Below are 19230 nucleotides of genomic sequence, written 5' to 3' on the forward strand. Positions count from 1 at the left end.
TGGTGATATCATGAGTTCATGTGTTCACCTGTAGAGTCTCTAAATGTCTGTAATGGAACTAAACGTCTCTTTAAAGGACGTTTCCTCTCAATGAGTTTGTTCTCAGACTCTGATGATAAATCTCCACTTCAGCAGCTCTTACATTCACCAAACTTCACTCGTTCATTCCTCTCTGTGTGCTGAAGGTTCACACAGAGGGGTTAGTTCACTCATCATTCAGAGACTCATTTATACATTTTAGAACTTAAAACATGGAGAGAATGTTTGTTTGTATTTTTGTCTGTTTACAGTATTTTCTGATTAATGCAGTGATTTCAAAGAGATTTCCAAAATTCCATCTGTAAAAGCTTTTGACTCTAATATGTCAACATGAATCAAGAATGTTGAATCCAATGTTCAGATTAAATGTATGCAAATCAGCACACATTTAATAAGATAGTGCCTCATTTACATATTTCAGAATGTTTCAGTTGAATCTCAATGATAATTAAGTGAAATTAAAGACAATAAATGGCAGAAAACTAATGTAACTACTGTATAAAAACAATCAGAAGAAGAGAATACGATGCTTTTCTTCTTGTGGTTAGGTGTCATGAGGATGAAGATGACTCGAGGCTTCAGTTTTATTTACCTGCTTATCAATACGTCCTCTAGTGACAGGTCTATTTCACAAGATTAGTTTTCTATTGTGATATCTGGTGCTCAAAATAGGCTGATTACTTAAACAATGAATGTGTTTGCAGAAATATTCAAGGTTAAGTTTCTTTTCAGATGAAAGAAATGCAGTTTAAATGAAATGTTTTCATCAAAACTAGAGTTTAAAACAAAGCATCTGAAGTGTTGGGCTTCAGTGCGATGGAGTAAAGTGAGACCAGCAGAGTAAAGACGTGATTAACGACGTTCGTCTTTCATGGAAGGAAAGGATCGTGTTCTCATCAGGAAACCACAAATACTGAATTAATAGAACAGCTATGTGGGAGGACTGGACACAGAGAACATGAATAGAAGAAGAATTTCACCACAGAATCAAGAACATCCTCAGAGACGCATGCGATGAGGCTAAAGCTGCTGCAGTGACGACCGCCTCTCGTCTCTTCCAGAGAGACGTCGTCGCTTCTCGTTCACAAAGAGAGAGCCGGTGAACAGAACGCTGAAGAGCTCCGAGCTCAGCTGTTCACATAAAAGGCTTTTACAGGCCGTCAGATTCAAACAACTGTTACTCATATGTTGTGGAATACACCAGAGTGATAACTGAGATATTTGCAAATTGATTAAAGCTGCAACTAACGGTTATTTAAAGAATATATTTGTTTAGTCTTTAACATATCGGAAAACAGTGAAAAATGTTCGCAGAGCCCAAGATTATTATATTTTACGTACTGATCATCAAAAGCTGTAATTTAAGTAAGTTAATCAATTAATGACTTTAAATTAAATCTGTGATGATGTTGGTCGTGCAGGAAACATCTGCAACATTTACAGATGCGTAACTTAAGTTATAACGTAAAATATGAGAGATTTTACCTCCATCAGCCTCTGATTCCATCTGCCGGTGTAAATGTTTTCACTCCTCAGTTCATATGTTGATTTCTTCAGAGAATAAATAAATTTCAATTATATTCTATAAAATGTCACAAGTTGTCAGAGCCCACAGTGACGTCTTAAAATGTCTTCTTTTGTTCAAAAACACAAAGATGTTAAATTCATAATGACAAAGAAAATACTCACTTTTGAGAAGCTGCAACAAATGAATGTTATAGCATGTGATAGATGATTAATGTTATTGATTATCTACATTCAGAACATTGTTAACAGAAAAAGAACAGTGTGTGTGTGACCTGTTAATGTGTGTCCCCAGGTATGGACATGTGTGGCAGGACAGTGATGATTTTGGTTGGACGAAACATCCCAGTGACCCTCATTGACATCGAAAAGGTAACAAAACAGGATGCTTATTTCAAAATAAAAGCCTTTTATTGATGTTACACACACACACACCAAAGATTGACTGTGTGTGTGTGTGTGTGTGTGTGTGTGTGTGTGTGTGTGTGTGTGTGTGTGTGTGAGAATAATATATTTAATTTGTGTGCACAAGTTTGTATTCCATATTTTTATACAATATAGTATAGACAAATGTATAACATCTGTTCTTTATTAAAGCTCACCATCATCTACCAAAAACAGCCAAACTTGAACCAAAAGAAACTAAAACTTATTTATAAAACAAACACAAGAGTGACCAATTTTTCGTGTGCAGGCGCTGCTGTACTTCATCCACGTCATGGACCACATCACAGTGAAGGAATACGTGATGGTTTACTTCCACACGCTGACCGGCGAGCACAACCACCTGGACTCCGACTTCCTCAAGAACCTCTACGACATCGTGGACGCCAAGTCAGTCTGACCTTTCACACTCCTCGTTAAAATGAGCTTCTGGTCTGAGTAACGTCCTCTGGGAGCGGTGCATAGATGGGACCTTTTCCTTTAACCCTTTCTTACTGGGACAGAGAATTTATTTAAGTATTCATGGTGGGAAAGAGGATTTGCAAGTGTCCGCCTGAATCCAGACTCTGAAGAGAAAGTTCAGTCCAGTCAAATATACAGCAATTGCTGTTACTGTCCAGGCCGCAACCTCCGGTTCTTCCGAGTTAAGTCGATACGAAAGTGTCTTAAAGCTGCATTCTCTCTAATGTCCACCAGGGGGCGACTCCTCTGGTTGTATAGAAGTCTATGAGAAAATGACTCTACTTCTCTCTTGATTTATTACCTCAGTAAACATTGTAAACATGAGTTTATGGTCTCAATCTCTAGTTTCAAGTCTTCTTCAATACAGCATGATGTTCATTTAGTACATTATGGTCCATTTAGAGTCAAACAGACCATAAAGCAGGGGATGCTTTAGGGCGGGGCTACACAGTGATTGACAGGTCTCTACCAGAGACGTATACGGCATCTCTACGTCACTCCTCCTCAGTCTGAATATGGTCACTGAAGACTGGATTTTCTAGTCTGACAAGCAGAATATTAACGAACGCCTTGTGTATGAAATGTCTGTATCATCACTGCGTTTTTCTAAGCTCTAAAAATCAGTCATTGTCTCACTCCCTCCTCCTCCTCCTCCTGCAGTTCTCGTACTCGTTGAACCTAAGTTACGACGTAGTTATTAGTTCTTTTTGTTTTGACCGTGGCGACCGGCCCACCATAACAGAACATCACCAGACAAAAAGTCAGATAATCTAAACCTTACACCAAATACGTTTCATCGATTTTGTGACATTTTGTACGAACATTTTTACATTTTCCTATAATTGGACTTGTCATTTTGGTTCAAAGCACCACATGTTGTGAAATGAGATTACTTTGAAGTCCAATATAAAGCAGCGTTAGCTTAGTTCCCATTGTTTTAGTCTCTCCTCTCAGTTGTGTCTCGTCCCTCTGAGAAAACTCTGCAGCTCTTATTGCTTTAACCTCCCTCCCACGCAAGGGCACGGCTTTAATGTTCTGTGCTGTATGTTCTGGGTTTGCAGTCATTTGGCTAACTCCGCGCGGCCGGCCGGCCCGGCAGCGTCTCCGCTCTTTAACACCCAGAACTGCGTATCTATAAACATAAATCGTGAGGCGTTTTTTAAGAAATGGTGGGAAAACCTCCAGATGGAACGGCGGTCTGACGGCAGCTCGCTGGCGTTTTTTGACGTTTCTCTGTTTATTGTAATGGAAACACTAAGTTTGAAAATATCTTAATTTAAATGTAAAAGTGCAGAAATGAGAGACTTCTCACAGTCAAATCCGTAGCTGGATGTGATCAAATGCAACATCTTGTGTCATTTGACCCTCGTTTGGCTCTCAGTCAGTCAGACGTCTGCAGCTGCGTCGGAGTTCACGTGCATTGTTGCTGCCACGGTGTGACGCCGCCAAGCTTACAGTGTTTAGACGCTTGGAACAGCAAAACGAGCTGGAAAACACTTTTGGGTTTTTTTGCTGTGTGTTTTGGAAATCTGGCGGCCATATTTGGAACAGGAAACCCAAACTTGGATGTGTGTTTTGAGGATGATGTATCGGCTGTGACTCGGCCTTAATCAGAAAGTTTTGAAAGCACTGAAATAGCTCTGGACAGACAAAGGAATCGCACACAGAGATGATAGTCTGACTTTATTTGTGATTAAGTTGAAGAATGGGCCTTTCAGTGGCTCATTGCTCGGAAATAAAGACGCTTGAAGTTGAATTTATTTGATCACTTGTTTTGTTTTTTGAAAAAGGAAAACAGTGGAATTTATATTGGATCATGGGATGAAGCTGTTTTTAGTTTAATCCCACTCCACCATATGGGGCACTAAATAATTTCATCATCATTAAATCAAACGATCTATTGGTTTTGAGTGAGGAACAAAATGTTTGTCTCATCCTGCAGAGTTTTCTTAATTGGCGTTTAAAGTCGTCAATAGTTCCTCTCAAATAGGAATTTGATGTTTTTCACCGGATCCAGTGACTGCAAACGATTTATTTTGGGTAAAATATTGCAAAAGTGAGACGTAGACTAAAGTGATTTTGATAAAAAATTTTAAAGCTTTGAATTTGTTGCTTTTCTTGAAGGGTGCGTTTGTCACAGATGATGTGTTTAAAGTCGGTCGTTAAAGTTGTAAATCCAATGATGGTGTCTGTTCCTACAGCTTCTGACTTTGATAAATGGTTTATTGTTTTGTGGTTCGGAGGGTTTAAATTAAAACCGAATCGCACGTATCTGACTCTCGATAAATGTAGGATGGAGCCAGTGTCTTACATTTGAAGACAAACTTTCAACATAATTCAACATACGGATGATAATCTGTCTGCCAGCTTCGCTCTATCAAACATGCGACAGATGCCTGGATCTAAATCAGGGATTTCTAATAAGAAACTTCAAAGATTGTTTTTATTCAAGCTTTTTAATGCGCTGTGTCATCGTCGCATCAAGTACTGTACACAAAGAGTCAGATGTTGTATCGGTACCAGACATCCTGCTGTGAGGTTCACCGTTGACGAGCTTTCTTTATTTCATTGAGCTAAATAGGAGCCACATCCTCCAAATAAAAACCAGAAGTGTTTACAGTTCCACATGGAGATCAGAGTAGAAACCACAGCTCTGTGATAATAATGTTCTTCAGCACAGTGTGACTCCAGGCTACTTATAGTCCAGGAACTAGGTTGTCCAAAAACCAAAGATATATCTGCCTGAATTTCAGAATAAACGTGTTTTTAAAATTATGCTATAGAGATTTTCTTGTTTGGTGCATTCATGGAAAAAACATTTCAGTGTTTTTTTTAGCGTGATCCACTTGATCATCACATCTAACAATCTTTAATAATCTGAACGAAGTTTATTGTTTAGCACCCTTCAACATGAAGGCACAAAAAACAAAAATAGGATAAACTGTCATCGTTCCAGAGATAAAGTGAATTAAACCGTTCTGGTTTATTTTTCTAGTAACTCCAATCAAATATGTTTCCTTTGTAAAGTAAGCGTCTTTACTTGGTGTTCCACCTTTATGCCCCAAAGTATGTTTCATTTTTAAGCTCTACCTAAAATACAACATGTCATTCCTAAACAGGGCCATGAAGTTGTCGACATGTTCATAGAAAGAAAGTTCAGTTTAGTCTCTAGCTGAACGATGACACAGCAGTGATTCAACTTGTATCCGCTTGATTGATTTTAAAGAGCAGATCACGAATAGTTTAGTTTAACAATAAAAGGCTTCATCATTTCCTGAAACAACTGGGAGGTTTTTTTTTAACAAATGTTACTCAAACTGGAGGAAATTGTGCATCTACATGGAAACTACAAAATCATTTATTATTTTTCTAACTGACTTGCAGAGAAACTCCAGAGCTCAATGGGTTAAACGTTTCTAGTTTCTAGTTGCTAGTAACCACAACCAAACAAGCTTCCTGTGTCAGTGGGAAACTCCATGCAGTCATTTCAACCCCCGCGTTTCTCTCATTCATTACTTTCTGAGTCGGCTCATTCAGTTGGTTTCGTCGCAGCTTTCTTAAACTTTTTCTGTCTGGAAAATTCAGTCAGTTAAGCCCTCAAGACTCTACAATGTAGGAGCATATTCCTCATGTTTGCCTGCTTTAAATGTGTCACCCAGCGGCTGTATAAGTCATCTGCTGGTTATTTTTAGTCACAGTGGAGAATTACGAGAGAGTGCCACACAAAATACAAGAATATGAATGAAGACACCTTCATTGAACTTCCCCTTTCATCAGAAGAGGGAAACCCCATTTAAACATGACCGTGGTTATCCACGACCGCACCGTCGCTGAGTCATCTCGGAGAGTTGCAGCTCGGGGGTTTAATGCTAATCGCCATTAAATGTCAAGGTTATTAAACCTCTTCTGCTCCTTGTGGACGCCGCCATCCACAACTGTACTACCTGTCAGACTGTAGCAGGCTCAGGTTTAGAGCTGGAGGGAAGGTGATGCATTGATACCCACCATGTCATGCTAGCTTGTCGGTCCCAACGCAGTGGGTCGAGGACGGCAGTGATTGGCTCGGGACACACACGGCTTCCATTCACATGATGGGTATGAAGTACTCTATTGGTATCGGGGTGACTTTGAGGATACTGGTAATGGTACAAGCATCGTCATTTTTTAAAACGATACCCAGCACAGTTTCCTGTAGGAAATACCTGGTTTGAAAAAGCTGGAGTCTGGAAACGCTCTATCCGTCCTCTGTGAACCATAGACTGTATATAAGAAGTGGACGTTGTCATCGGGACGTCCACGATTTCGGCGTTGCCATCTTGGATTACGTCCGTCGCCATGTGTTTGCAACAGATACATGGAAGTGACCATATTTTGAATGTGGAAGAGTGACGTAGAGACGCCGTATACGTCTCTGGTAGACACCTGTCAATCACAGTAAGCCCCACCCCTAAAGCATCCCCTGCTTTATGGTCTGTTTGACTCTAAATGGACCATAATTTACTAAATGAACATCATGCTGTATTGAAGACTTGAAACTAGAGATTGAGACCATAAACTCATGTTTACAATGTTTACTGAGGTAATAAATCAAGAGAGAAGTAGTCATTTTCTCATAGACTTCTATACAACCAGAGGAGTCGCCCCCTGGTGGACATTCAAGAGAATGTAGCTTTAATACATGACGCATCGGCTTCATTCAGCAGAACAGGAGGTTGCCGCCTGGTTTGAACAAATTATTGGGTGCTATAAGAGTGTGCTGAGACAAAGCTCTTCTATGGACTGAAGAATCAGTTTAAACCTCTTCAATCTAACCATTGAGTGGTCCGCTGAAGGCCCAAAGAAAAGACAGATCTGCTCAATATTTAGAGCCTAGCTTCACCGTTGTGGTTCAATAATAATAACTATGGGTTTTTACACTTTTCTGGACTGGAAATTAAATTCAACATCCAAGTTCCAACAGTCTTCTCCCCTCTCATGCAACACTGTGGGGACATCGACCGAATGGAAGTTTGAATCGGTTCATTCTTCTAACTTTGAGGTCACACTATTTAAAATTTAAATAAAACATTTGGCGTCTGAATTATACAGTTTTTTTCTCTGTTAAAATATTTCTTATTGATGGAAAGAAGAAAAACATCGGCTGATTCCAAACTTTTAAGCGGTTGTGTATAATAAACTTTTGTGGGGCCGGATAGCTCCAGTGGGAATCGAACCCTTTTCTCGGGTACTTGTTGTACTTATTCTCCTCTGCAAGCAGCACAAAAGTCTGTTTCAGATCATGTTCATGGGTCACATTTCATATAAACACAACTTTAATCGTGAACGTTGTTAAAGTTGTACAGTTTCTACTCATGCCCAAACTTATAAGTCACTTTTCAAGCAGTTGCTGCTCTTTTGGCTTGTTGAGGCAGCTACATAGACAATACAACCACTAGCCCTGGCCCTGCACGGCCAGCATTCAACACATCAAGCTATTGATTGGCTGCAGATGCATTTTGGCTCCAGACGAACTTAACCAGAAGACTAAAGCCAAACATGAACACACCAAAGTTTCCAAAACTAAGTGGGGAGTCGTTGATTACTTTCTCCGGGAGACAGATGAGGGAGATCATTACTGTGGACTCCCAGGGGTCCTGAGCTGGACCAAAGCAGAAGCCCCACGTCATGGTGCAGGACTCCTGATACCCGTCTGAGTTAGTTTGTCAGCTAAAAGATCCAGTTCCTCCCTCTGGAGGTCGACTGTTTTGCGTTATATCACCAGATGCAGCTCACCACAACCAGACCACCACTGTGTGTAGCATGACGATGCCAACGGTCACAAATGTGGCGCGTTATTGTCAGAGTACTGCCGTGAAATGAGCTGCCAAGTGTCCTCTAACAGTGCTGAGTTGATGAAAGATGACCCGATTTGAAAATAACTGAGATTTGGTTCGCGAGTACAGTTTAGGTTTCTGCAGGTTTGTTGTTGTCCCAGATTCACCCAGTGGGTGAAATCAAGGCCAGTGAATCTCAACTGGCAAACCTTTCCTCCCAACGATGTGGTTTCCTTGCTTCAGAGGACCGAGACCTCCAGCTCGCACTGTGGTCGGTTTGCAGCCGAGGGGGGGTCAACGCCTCCAGTTCTGAGTTCATGGTGCTTTGCCAGAGAACCGGTGGATTGGGTCTGGGGTTGCTGCCCCCTTTTGAGAAAGGAGTTCACGTGTCTTGAGGTCCTTTTTCATGAGTGATGGTGAGGTGATGTGAGATTGACCGGCTGGATTGGTGCACCATCTGGTGGTTTTGGCTACCAAGACTGTAAATGGAGAACTTTGTCTGAAGGTGAAGCTCTCCATTTACCGATCTATTCCCATCCTCGCCTCTGGCCGTGAGCTCAGGGTATGAGATCATGGAGACTAGAGCGACTAAAAGGAGTTTTCTTTGTAGGCTGTTTTGGCTCAACCTTGTGGACAAGTTTAACTTCAGTTCTGAGAATTGATTAGTTCTGATTGTTGCAGCTTAGTGCAACAAGTAAACACATCTGTCCAATACAGAATATTACAGAAACATCAACTCGGACAGATGTCGGCATTTAAAAAAAATACAAATTTGGATGTAATTCTGTGATATCTTGCAGTCAGATTTGATTTGTGGGTGATGCTGGAGGAAAGGCCATAAGATAATCCATGGATATCCTATTATTACTTACAATACATTGTGAATGTATTTTGACATCATGGCAGCACCGGAGGAAAATTCAAGGTAGCCGCAAAACCTCAAATAATCAGAAATAACCCTCTGGGGACCATGAATGTATTTTCCAATTAGAGATGCAACGGATCATAAAACTCACGGTGCGGATCGGTTCACAGATCGGATCAGCACAGAAAAAAAAGGAGCAAATATAACTTCTATAGATCCCTGATCACGTGGACACTAATTGCCGATCATTGGGTTAAACGGATACAGATCCCTCTGTTGTTTGATTACAGCAGCTGCTCTACAAGGATCCAGAGTATTTATTTTTTTGTCATCGTCTCAAAAATCATTTCATCCACTCTGAAGTCAGTAAACCATCAAAAATACAAATAATTGTTATTCTTTAATTCATTTAAAGTGGTTTTATTTTCTTCATAAAAACACAATATTCAAATGATACGGAAACAAAAGATTGTTGGTTAGCCGTTAGCGGTGCTGCTAACGTTACTAGCTCTCCTCCGTTGGTTAGCCGTTAGCGGTGCTGCTAACGTTACTAGCTCTCCTCCTGTTGGTTAGCCGTTGGCGGTGCTGCTAACGTTACTAGCTCTCCTCCTGTTGGTTAGCCATTAGCGGTGCTGCTAACGTTACTAGCTCTCCTCTGTTGGTTTAAACCCTGATTGGTTGTTTACAATGAAACATGATCAGAGACTAGAAACACATGTTCTACTGAATAATTGAGGATAACGATTGTCAGTAAAACTTTATTTCACACTGTGATGGTTAGTCAACGTTAAAGTGTGGATTTAATCCACGGTTCACATGCGTGCCGAACCGCGAGGGGGATCGTTACAGATCAACAACTGTCTGTTACGCCGCTAATGACAATCCATTCAATAGTTGTTGACTTTAGATGAACCACTGCTGGTGTGGTTAAAAATACAGAGTCCAGCTGAAAAGTCAGTTTTGCACTTTTGTTACTGAATGTCGTGAGACAGCAGTGATTAAACTTCACTGGCCTTTAAAAACAGACCACTCATAGATGGTTCGATTTTATAGCAAATGTTACCCAAACGGGAGGAATTTGTGCATTTGTCTGGGAAAATATTTCCAGCTGTTGAGAAGGAAGAACTACACACTTTGATCAGATTATCCTCAAACATCCAGGGCCTGGTAGAGCTTCTCTTGATCTTTGTCATCGTCTTTGTCTTCTGAGTCATTCCTTGCTGTGAAGTATTCACCCTGAAGGTTCCTGTTTTATGTTCTTGCAGGTTTAAGAATAATTTAAAGGCCTTCTACTTCGTGCATCCAACATTCCGCTCTAAGGTAAGAGTCTTGTTTGTGTTATTGATCTTTTGTTGTGTCAAAAGAGCTTGCTCCGTATTCAGGCCTAGAGGATTAATATCAATGTGTTTACCTTGTGCTGCCCCGCCCACTATTTCCACTTCCTGTTCTCACGCAATTTTATTCGTCATTCCGGTTTAACTCTTCTAACGTTGACAATAAATGATATTGGGGAACATTCAACAGCATACAACTATTTTTTTAAATTTCTCTTGCTGCCAGAAGGGTCGACAAAGTTACGCACAGAGAGTTGAAATTCATCAATATTATCCAAAGAGCGAATGTATCCAACCGGTCCGTCTGTCTGTTAGCTCGTTGCTAGCTGGCTATCTATCGCCAAATGTAAACTTTGGCTCGTAAAGGCAAAAATAATGTATATTATTTATGTTCATTTCCATTGAGATATGTTCCACAATTAAAAAATGTTCAATCTTCACCCCAAAACATTTGGGTGACATTTAAACTAAATAATTTCTTTACATGTAATGTTTTTTTACGATACTTTCTTTGGTAAATGTGTTACTGATTGTGTCTTACTTCACATAACCTGCCATGACTGGCAACAATAAATGCAAAATAAAACACAGCAACCTTGCAAAAATTAGCGGCTAACTTTCCCAATATGAGGTATTATCCAAAAATGTGTTTAGATGCTGATCCAGATGCAAAAATCAAAAACTTGCAAATACTTTACTTTTATGATTTAAAATAATGATTCTAGAGAATGGTGCAGCCTTGGCTGAGATTTGTCGTCAGAGTGCTTTCTGATTTATATCCCTTTCTTCGCTGTTTTCTGGAATCTCAGTCCTCGTTGCTCCGTTTGCCAAACGTCTCCTCAGGGATCATTAAAGGTCCATTAGGATTCATCTAGCTGTTTACTTTATAGAGTTGTGTCCCGTTTTCTTATTTCCGCTCTCTTTCTTCTTCCTCATTCCAGGTCTCAACGTGGTTCTTCACCACCTTCAGTGTGTCGGGGGTGAAGGACAAGGTTCGCTACCTGGACAACCTGCAGCAGCTCTTCACCTGCATCAAACCCGATCAGATCGACATCCCTCCGTTTGTCCTGGAGTACGACGCACGGGTAAGCGGCGCAAATACACAGAGAGGTAGATTTAACCATAACAATAAGTCATTGGCACGTAATCTATAACCATGTCACACTATTATATGACTGTACTATATACTGTATAGATCTCAGTCTTTATGGAAATCTTCCTAAAACCTCCATCGAGAAATTCCTGAAATCCTCTTAAGTTGTCATTTTGGATTTAAAGGTAACGATACATTATTATCGCATTAGATGAAAAAAGGTATCCATCTTGGCTTTCAACAACCCTTAAATAGGAAGTGACCATATTTGGACTGCGGAGGAGTGACAAAGAGACACCGTGAGACCTGTCGATCACTGTGTAGCCCCGCCCTAAAGCATACTCTGCTTTATGGTCTGTCTGACTCTAAATGGACCATAATGTACTAAATGAACATCATGCTGTATTGAAGAAGACTTGAAACTAGAGATTGAGACCATAAACTCATGTTTACAATGTTTACTGAGGTAATAAATCAAGAGAGAAGTAGTCATTTTCTCATACTATACAACCAGAGGAGTCGCCCCCTGGTGGACACTAGAGAGAATGCAGCTTTAACACATGAAGCTTTGGTTGAAAAGCGTTTCTCCTCCTCCACCATGGGTACCCTGTGTTTTACCTTAAAAAAGACGTATATTGCAGCTTTAAAGAGCTCTGATGTCTAAAAATTCTAATCAGTGACTTGTGTGTGTGTGTGTGTGTGTGTGTGTGTGTGTGTGTGTGTGTGTGTGTGTGTGTATATATTTGAGTGTTTGTGTCTGCAGCCTCCTTTTTGTATTTCCCATAAGTCTTTAGCATTCACAGGAGTCACAATGCTGTGTTTCCAGTTCCATACTTTATTGCCTCACATCCGCTCTCCGGTTTATTGTGTTTTAATGGAAACCTAACCTCTCGCAGATTTCAAATCTAAACACTGAAACGAGTTTACACCCCTGTTTATTTGACTCCGAGCTCTTATTCATCAGCTGTTTTGAGAACGTGAATGAGGACAAAACGACTGTTCATTTATCTCTGCTTGATGTTCCTCATCTTCTCACTGATGTAAACCAGAGGAGGAAGGAAACGGGGAAACAAACAGCTTTTGTGTTTGTGTGCATTTTCCAGAAGTATCGCCTATAAATCAGTTAACCTATACACGGTTTAACTGAGAATGTCCAGGTTGTGTTGATTTCCCTTTGAAACGTTGGGATCTGATGTGAAGATAATTAAATGAGGTCATTGGTATCGATAGCTTTCAGGAAAGTGTTGCAGTCTGAATGTTCTGAGTTTAAGCCAGCTAGGTTTTCATGTCCAGTTTCTGAGACGCATAAAACACTTGTTTGTGTTCCTAATGATCCGTGATCGACATCTGATTCTCAGTGTGTGTTGGCCGATAAAACGTATAAATGTGTCTTTTCCCGCGTGGAGGATTGAGGATTGAGGAAGTATTCGGTCCAGTCGACCTTTTAGCTCGTTTTGGTTTCTTCTGTCAGGATTCAAACAAGTTTTCCATGAAACTACTTTGACGATGTCAGTGGTGACACGTGAACGCATGAAACAAAGATGTCGGGACACGATTCAACATCGTGAGCGACTTATTGATGACGGTTCAAAAGCTCCGCCAAGGAATGTTGGCGTGTCTAGTTTGGGGAAACGGCCTCTTTGAAATCATTGAATTTCAGTCACTTGGACTGCACATGGGCACAAATGGAGACCATGATTTCAGACCCATGCACCATTTGATTAAGATTGGATTTTGATATATAAATGCATTTTTGGGGTAGTTTTATTTCATGGTACCTTTTTTTATTTTAGGCTCACTGTGAACATTACATGAATAAATAAACACTTGAGCACTATCTGTTCCAGAAACAGAGCTCTACTCTACACCTACAGGTTGCACCACCTGTTCTTAGGATATACTTTGTCTGACAAACGGTGCAGTATGGACGTTAATATCATATTGACTGAACATTGTATGACTCGTAGCCGTCTTCGGGGGTTTGTTTAAAAAGTTTCCACCATGTTTGTCTGGTATGAAAGCAAACACCTGGGGGGCTAAGTGCGGTGTGCAAAGCCCTGTAGTGTTCTCAATGGCTTCACTTACTCATCGGGAACTTATTTTTAGGTCAACTTTAGTCTTCATGAGAACACAAAGGGTGTACGGTGCATTTCCCCATGTTTCAGCCCTGCAGCCAGCCGGTAAACTGGGCAGTAAGATTCAAATCAACACCTGGGTGTTGCTGTTACCCAGAAATAGTTTACTCTACTGGGTTGAGTTACGGTTCTGGTCCTGGATTCCAGGAAATAGTGAATCGTTTTGTTCACTGAAGGAGGAACACTTACAGTACACACATCCCATCAGATGCAGGCTGTGAGCACAGATCATTTGATTCCTGAGAGAGTATATAGTAAACATGATTCTGATTATTCTATTTTTTTTAACTTCAGCTTTACAGTTTTATAGCGAGTTTCAGATTATTTTTCAGCTGTCTGACGATACTCTTTTGGTTCACATGTGTGTTATTTTTTGGCTGCATCAGCTGGTTTCAGAGCAAAAGCTGTAAAAACTCGACCTGCTAAACAGTAAACGGACAAAGTTAGCGACCAGCTGCTGAACATACTGGAGCGTTCAGCAGCTAAAGAGCTAGAGCTTTCCCTCAGGAGTTGGTGGAGACCAAAAACGGAGCTAAAAGAAAGAATATTCGACTGACAAAATGAATGTTTTTTTTTTATTTTTTAATGATCTTTTTGACCGCAATAACGTTTCCAGGGACTAAGAAAACTTTTGTGGAAGTCATTGCATTTCCACCACATTGACCAGAGTCTAAATTAAGTTACAGGGACATTTTACCCCCCAAAAAAGGCCCTGCAGGTCGGGGGTAGTACTCTCTCAAAGTAAAGGGTGGGATTTTGTAGGGACGACAGTCTCTGATTGGTCAAACTCTCACGATGAAGCTGCTTCAACTCGTGCACCGCTTCATTCATTAAACAAGGAAGTGGTCTATTCAGGACCATCAGACGAGGACGAGGTGACGGCGTTTCTCTTTGTTTAATAACGTTAAAAAGTAAAGTTAGCCTTTGCTGTCGGCTTCCCGACTCATTCATAATAAAGAGGGAGAGATTTTTGGTGGAAATGCAGCTTGAATAAGCAACTGTTTGCTAACAAGCACGCTACATCAAGTTAAAAGGCGATAATATGTTCATGTTGAGTTCACAGCTTGTTTGAAGCTTCTTAAAGGGGAAGAAACTTTTCTTTAAGGGCTTGTTTTAAGAGCTTACAGCCCTCCTCTACAAACAAACGCACACACTCCGTCCCAAAGTAAGATGACATAATACAATGCTGATAAGCGCCGTGAGAGAATAACAGGTGAGCTTGAGTTACCTTTGAGCTCAACCAGTTGCATCATTCCTGGAACTTTGCATTGAAAAGAAAAAGAGCACACTGTACCTTTTGTAGAACGGGAGGCGTCCAGCAAACAAAGACACAGAAGATGGCGTTTCATCAAGAACACAAGCAGCCCCATGCCCACCTCTTGTGGTGTTGGTTAAATAATTAGTGTCTTTTATAAAACTTTTGTCTGGAGTCCATCGTGTAGTCACGGTGTCCCAGTAATAACAGTAATCATTGGGTCCTTTCTTACGATATATTGGAGACTTTTCTGGTTGGATTCTGCCAAAAACTTGAGGGAATTCTTTCCTTTTAACACTATTGTTGTATCTGTCATCCAAAACATTGTTCCTCTTCCATAACACCCAGAGCGATGCATTCATGGCCACTTCTTAGTTGAGCGCAGCTGATTCACGATGCTGAGCCCGTCGCATCCGTCAGGGTCGACCACCACAAATCAATTATCAACCTGCTGGAGACTAATCATGTCGCCGACCGTCCCTGAGGGGCTTTGTGTTCTTCCTAACACGTTCTCTGTTGTTCGTTGTTTTCATGTAACCGCTGACTCTGTCACACAGGGTGGAAGAGAGATTCAGATCCACTATTTTAAGTAAAAGTACTGTGAAAATACTGCAATACAAGTAAAAGTTCTTCTATCAAACTTTACTTAAGTAGAAGTGTGTATGTATTCTAAGCAAGTCAGTGTTTTACTATTATATCTGGATTAATATTGCTGCTGCATTAATGTGTATGTTGCATGTCAACTCCTTTATATCCTGTTGGCTGGTTTAACCTACATTAATGCATCATATTCTATCAGATCATATGTTGGTAGCGTCGCTGTCCTGTGAGAAAAATAAGTTGAATTTCTTTGCTGATTTATTTTACAAAAATTGGAAAACACTGGAATCTATACATCCAACATGTCTACAAGTGTTCCCTTGGAGGGGAAAACACGCGGCTCTATGTGCTTTATATATTAAGCTATTCACATCTTTACAACCTCTACTTGCAGCCTTTTCTCTCGGCGTAAACAGCCTGAAGTTCAAAGTTTCCAGAATGAGATAACGATCAATGTATTTTCCTCCTCCATCTCCAGGTGAATGGACCGTACCATCGCTCCCAGTCCTCCAGTCTGTGACAGGAGGCCGATCGGAGCTCCCCGTCGGGATGACGAGGTGCCGTCAGCCTGGCGGGTGGAAGTAATCTCTGGACCTCGTGCGGCTCTGACCTCCTCTTAAAAGGCTCTGAACCGTCTCTGTCCCCGGCCAGAAGGACAAAGCATATAACAGCCCACATTTAGCAGCATGTGGTCTGCTGAGCGGTCGCTCCCTCTCTCGCCACAGACTATTTGTGGATCTGGTGGTGGTTTCTGGATTATGCCTTACACCCAGGTTTCTTATTCAGCAGTTTCCTCAAGCATCCCTAAATATGAAGCTTCATGTCGAGCGTGACGTCCTCGCCCACGCCCAGTATTGTCAGACTTTTTTAAAAAACTAAAAGTGTTGGAGTAAGATGACGTCGTTCTGTCTGGATGTCCACAGCGTCTCATTCTTTACGGCAGAACGCTGGAAATGACCACCTCGGTACGTCTGTGTTCTCCTGCGGTCGCAATCGGTTAAAAACGCCGGTTAGCTAAGCTCGGTATCGTGCAACATTAACATTTACATCACAAAGTTGTGTTTATCCATTTAGCTACTTAAAGGAATGTTTTTTAAATAAACGTATTTGCTTTCTCTCCTCGAGTTCGATGAGAACAATCGATCCCACTCTCGTATTAGTACGAAGCCACATCCAGAAGACTGTTAGCTTAGCTTAGCATAAAGACTGGAAGCAGGGAAAAAAAGCACACCTTTTCTTTAATGTTAGTTTATGAGCTTTAAAGGTGCTTAAAAGTGTATTTTCTTGCATTTGAACCAAGCCCGGTAGCTTAATGTTCAAGCCACAGATATGAGAGGAATCTCTCTTCTCATCGAACTCTTGGCAGGAGAGCAAATCAACACATTTCACAAAATGTCAACGGGTTCGCTTTAAATCCACACGCATTGTTTGGGGAAAAGGTTCAAGGATTGTGGAAGTTCTGCTGCTCTGTTGCATTTCCTTTCGTAGGTTTGTAATTTGTAATTTTTTTCACTTTACGGTTCGTGTGGAAGATTTCTGTCACTAATGTTAAAAGTTAGCACTAAAAACACTTCACGGATCAGTCAATCAACAGAAAGTGTGTGTGTGTGTGTGTGTGTGTGTGTGCGCGCGCGTGTGTGCGCGTGTACATGTACATATATATATGCATGTGTGTATATGTGTGTGTTTGTATATATATATTAAACAATAGTCATTAATTAAATGAAATCACACTAATCTAAATTAATCTCTAATCACGAGTCAATCAAGAGACGTAGCTGTGGTTAAACCAGCCTGAAGGTGCTTCCTGTCTGCAGCTTTACGACCATTTATAGGAACTACAAACATTATTCTCTCACTGCACCAAATTATTTCACGTTTTTTTGTTTCCAAATTGTCCGTTAATGTCACATCTTGTCTTTCAGCAGCTCTGCTTCTTGTGATATTCATTAAGAAGGCCTGTAGTGCTATTGATCAATCTACCACCGACCCGGTTAATCAAGATCACTTTCATGTGGGAACTATTCTCTACTTTACCAAACGACACCCACCGACCGCGTCACCGTGCAGATGGAAGTGTGCGTTTGTACTCGATACTGCTAGCTAACGCTTAGCTACCAGCTGACGCTACATCAACGTTTACATCTCGTTCCACGAGTAGACGCGCGCTTCCGTCTGGGCGGTGACGGCTCAGTAGAAAGAAAGTAGTTCCTGAATGAAACTGCTCACAACATGGTCCGTGGATTATCTAAAGTAACGGTGTCATGATTTCTGGAAAAGTGAAATTGCAGTTTTTCAAATAGTTTTAGCCGTGTAGCTCTGTTATACTGGAGAGAAGTCAGACATCTAACGGCTGATATCTCCAAGATTCAGGTACCAACTCTGAAACAATCCAGATTGATAAGAAGCACTACAGATGAGAGGAACTGTCCTTTTAAGGGCAGATAAACCAGAATGCAAGAAAGTAGAATTATCCGATTCGGCGATTGGAGCGTAACATTTATTAGATCGTGTAGCTCTCCTTTACTTGGTGTTTTTCACAAAAAGCACAAGTAGTTTGATTTAACTTGCGCTGCCAGACTGGAGGGTTTCCTTTAACGAGGCAATCTGCATGACATGTTTAAATCATTCAGGACATTTCACTCGATGGCTGAGATAAAGATCAATGCAAGCGGTCAAAATCAAATGTTAACAACTTTAATCAACTGATTGTCTTTAAATCACCGGCTGAGATGATTCCAAGTTGAGCAGCGTTGAAATCTAGAGGGCTTTTACAAAAAAGAAAAAGATTTAAAGACTGAATCTGACAATGAATTGTTAAATAATGCAGCTCTGGATTATTTAGAAAACACAACCTCAGATAAATGTTTGTCTGAATGTATAAATATTATGAGCCAAACGTTGACTTCCTGGAAATGTATATTATCTTCTTTTCATGATTTCAAGATTTACAGTACGGTTACTGTTTTTTTTTTTTAAACATATATGGATTAAAATGATTTTTCTCTGTAAGAGCGTTTGTTTTGTAATTGAAGGCTCCGTTTGTTCTTTTAGTTCAAAGGTTAACTTCTTAGATTTAAGAATGACGCTGAAAACAAAGATAAATAACACTCGTATCTATCATCTGATGTTCTAGAAGAACATTTTCATACTCTTCAAATCAAGCACAGGTGTCCGGTTTGATGCTTGTTTGATTTTTTTGACGTTTGATGTTCACAAATTGGTGCTTCTATTTAAACCGTCGCCTCGCGTTCTACTGCTCCATTGGACAGTCGGACCTAACCGACTGTGGAAACCCAGAGAATTCTTAGCAGCGACAACACCGAGGTCAAATTAAAAGTTGTTTGTTGTCTATGCACACTGTGTCCAGGGACTGTGCTGTAGTTTAGGCCACAAAGGAGACATTAAATCCATCACTCACAGCGGAGGAGGAAAAGGAAAACGTTGCCAACTTAAAGGCCGTCGGAGAGATTAAGACTTCGCTGCAGACAAACGTCTGCGGAGTGAAAATCTGTCTTCAGTGTTTACTCGTAAAGCTTTTAACATGTCTGCCGTCCTGTGGCCTTCAGTTCACATATTTTAACATTTCAGGGTGGGTGTCATCCGGGAAGAAGAAGTTACTCTTATTATAATGTACTATGACTTTTTATTACACTTTATAACATG

The 19230-nt window shown here is 40.7% G+C and overlaps 1 protein-coding gene across 1 annotated transcript in view; it reads left to right on the forward strand.

Annotated features, from left to right (window-relative positions):
- Window positions 1-17207, forward strand: part of gdap2 (ganglioside induced differentiation associated protein 2) — a 27440-nt gene extending 10233 nt beyond the window's left edge. Inside the window, exons 10-14 of the mRNA XM_031873949.1 lie at window positions 1859-1935; window positions 2258-2397; window positions 10413-10467; window positions 11423-11566; window positions 16043-17207. Coding sequence (XP_031729809.1) covers window positions 1859-1935; window positions 2258-2397; window positions 10413-10467; window positions 11423-11566; window positions 16043-16084 — 458 coding nt within the window. The 3' untranslated portion in view covers window positions 16085-17207. The remainder of the gene's footprint in view (window positions 1-1858; window positions 1936-2257; window positions 2398-10412; window positions 10468-11422; window positions 11567-16042) is intronic.
- The last annotated feature ends 2023 nt before the right edge of the window (window positions 17208-19230 follow it).

The sequence above is a fragment of the Anarrhichthys ocellatus genome, unplaced genomic scaffold, assembly GCF_004355925.1.
Source record: "Anarrhichthys ocellatus isolate YVR2014 unplaced genomic scaffold, GSC_Weel_1.0 scaffold77, whole genome shotgun sequence".
Classification (NCBI taxonomy): Eukaryota; Metazoa; Chordata; class Actinopteri; order Perciformes; family Anarhichadidae; genus Anarrhichthys; species Anarrhichthys ocellatus.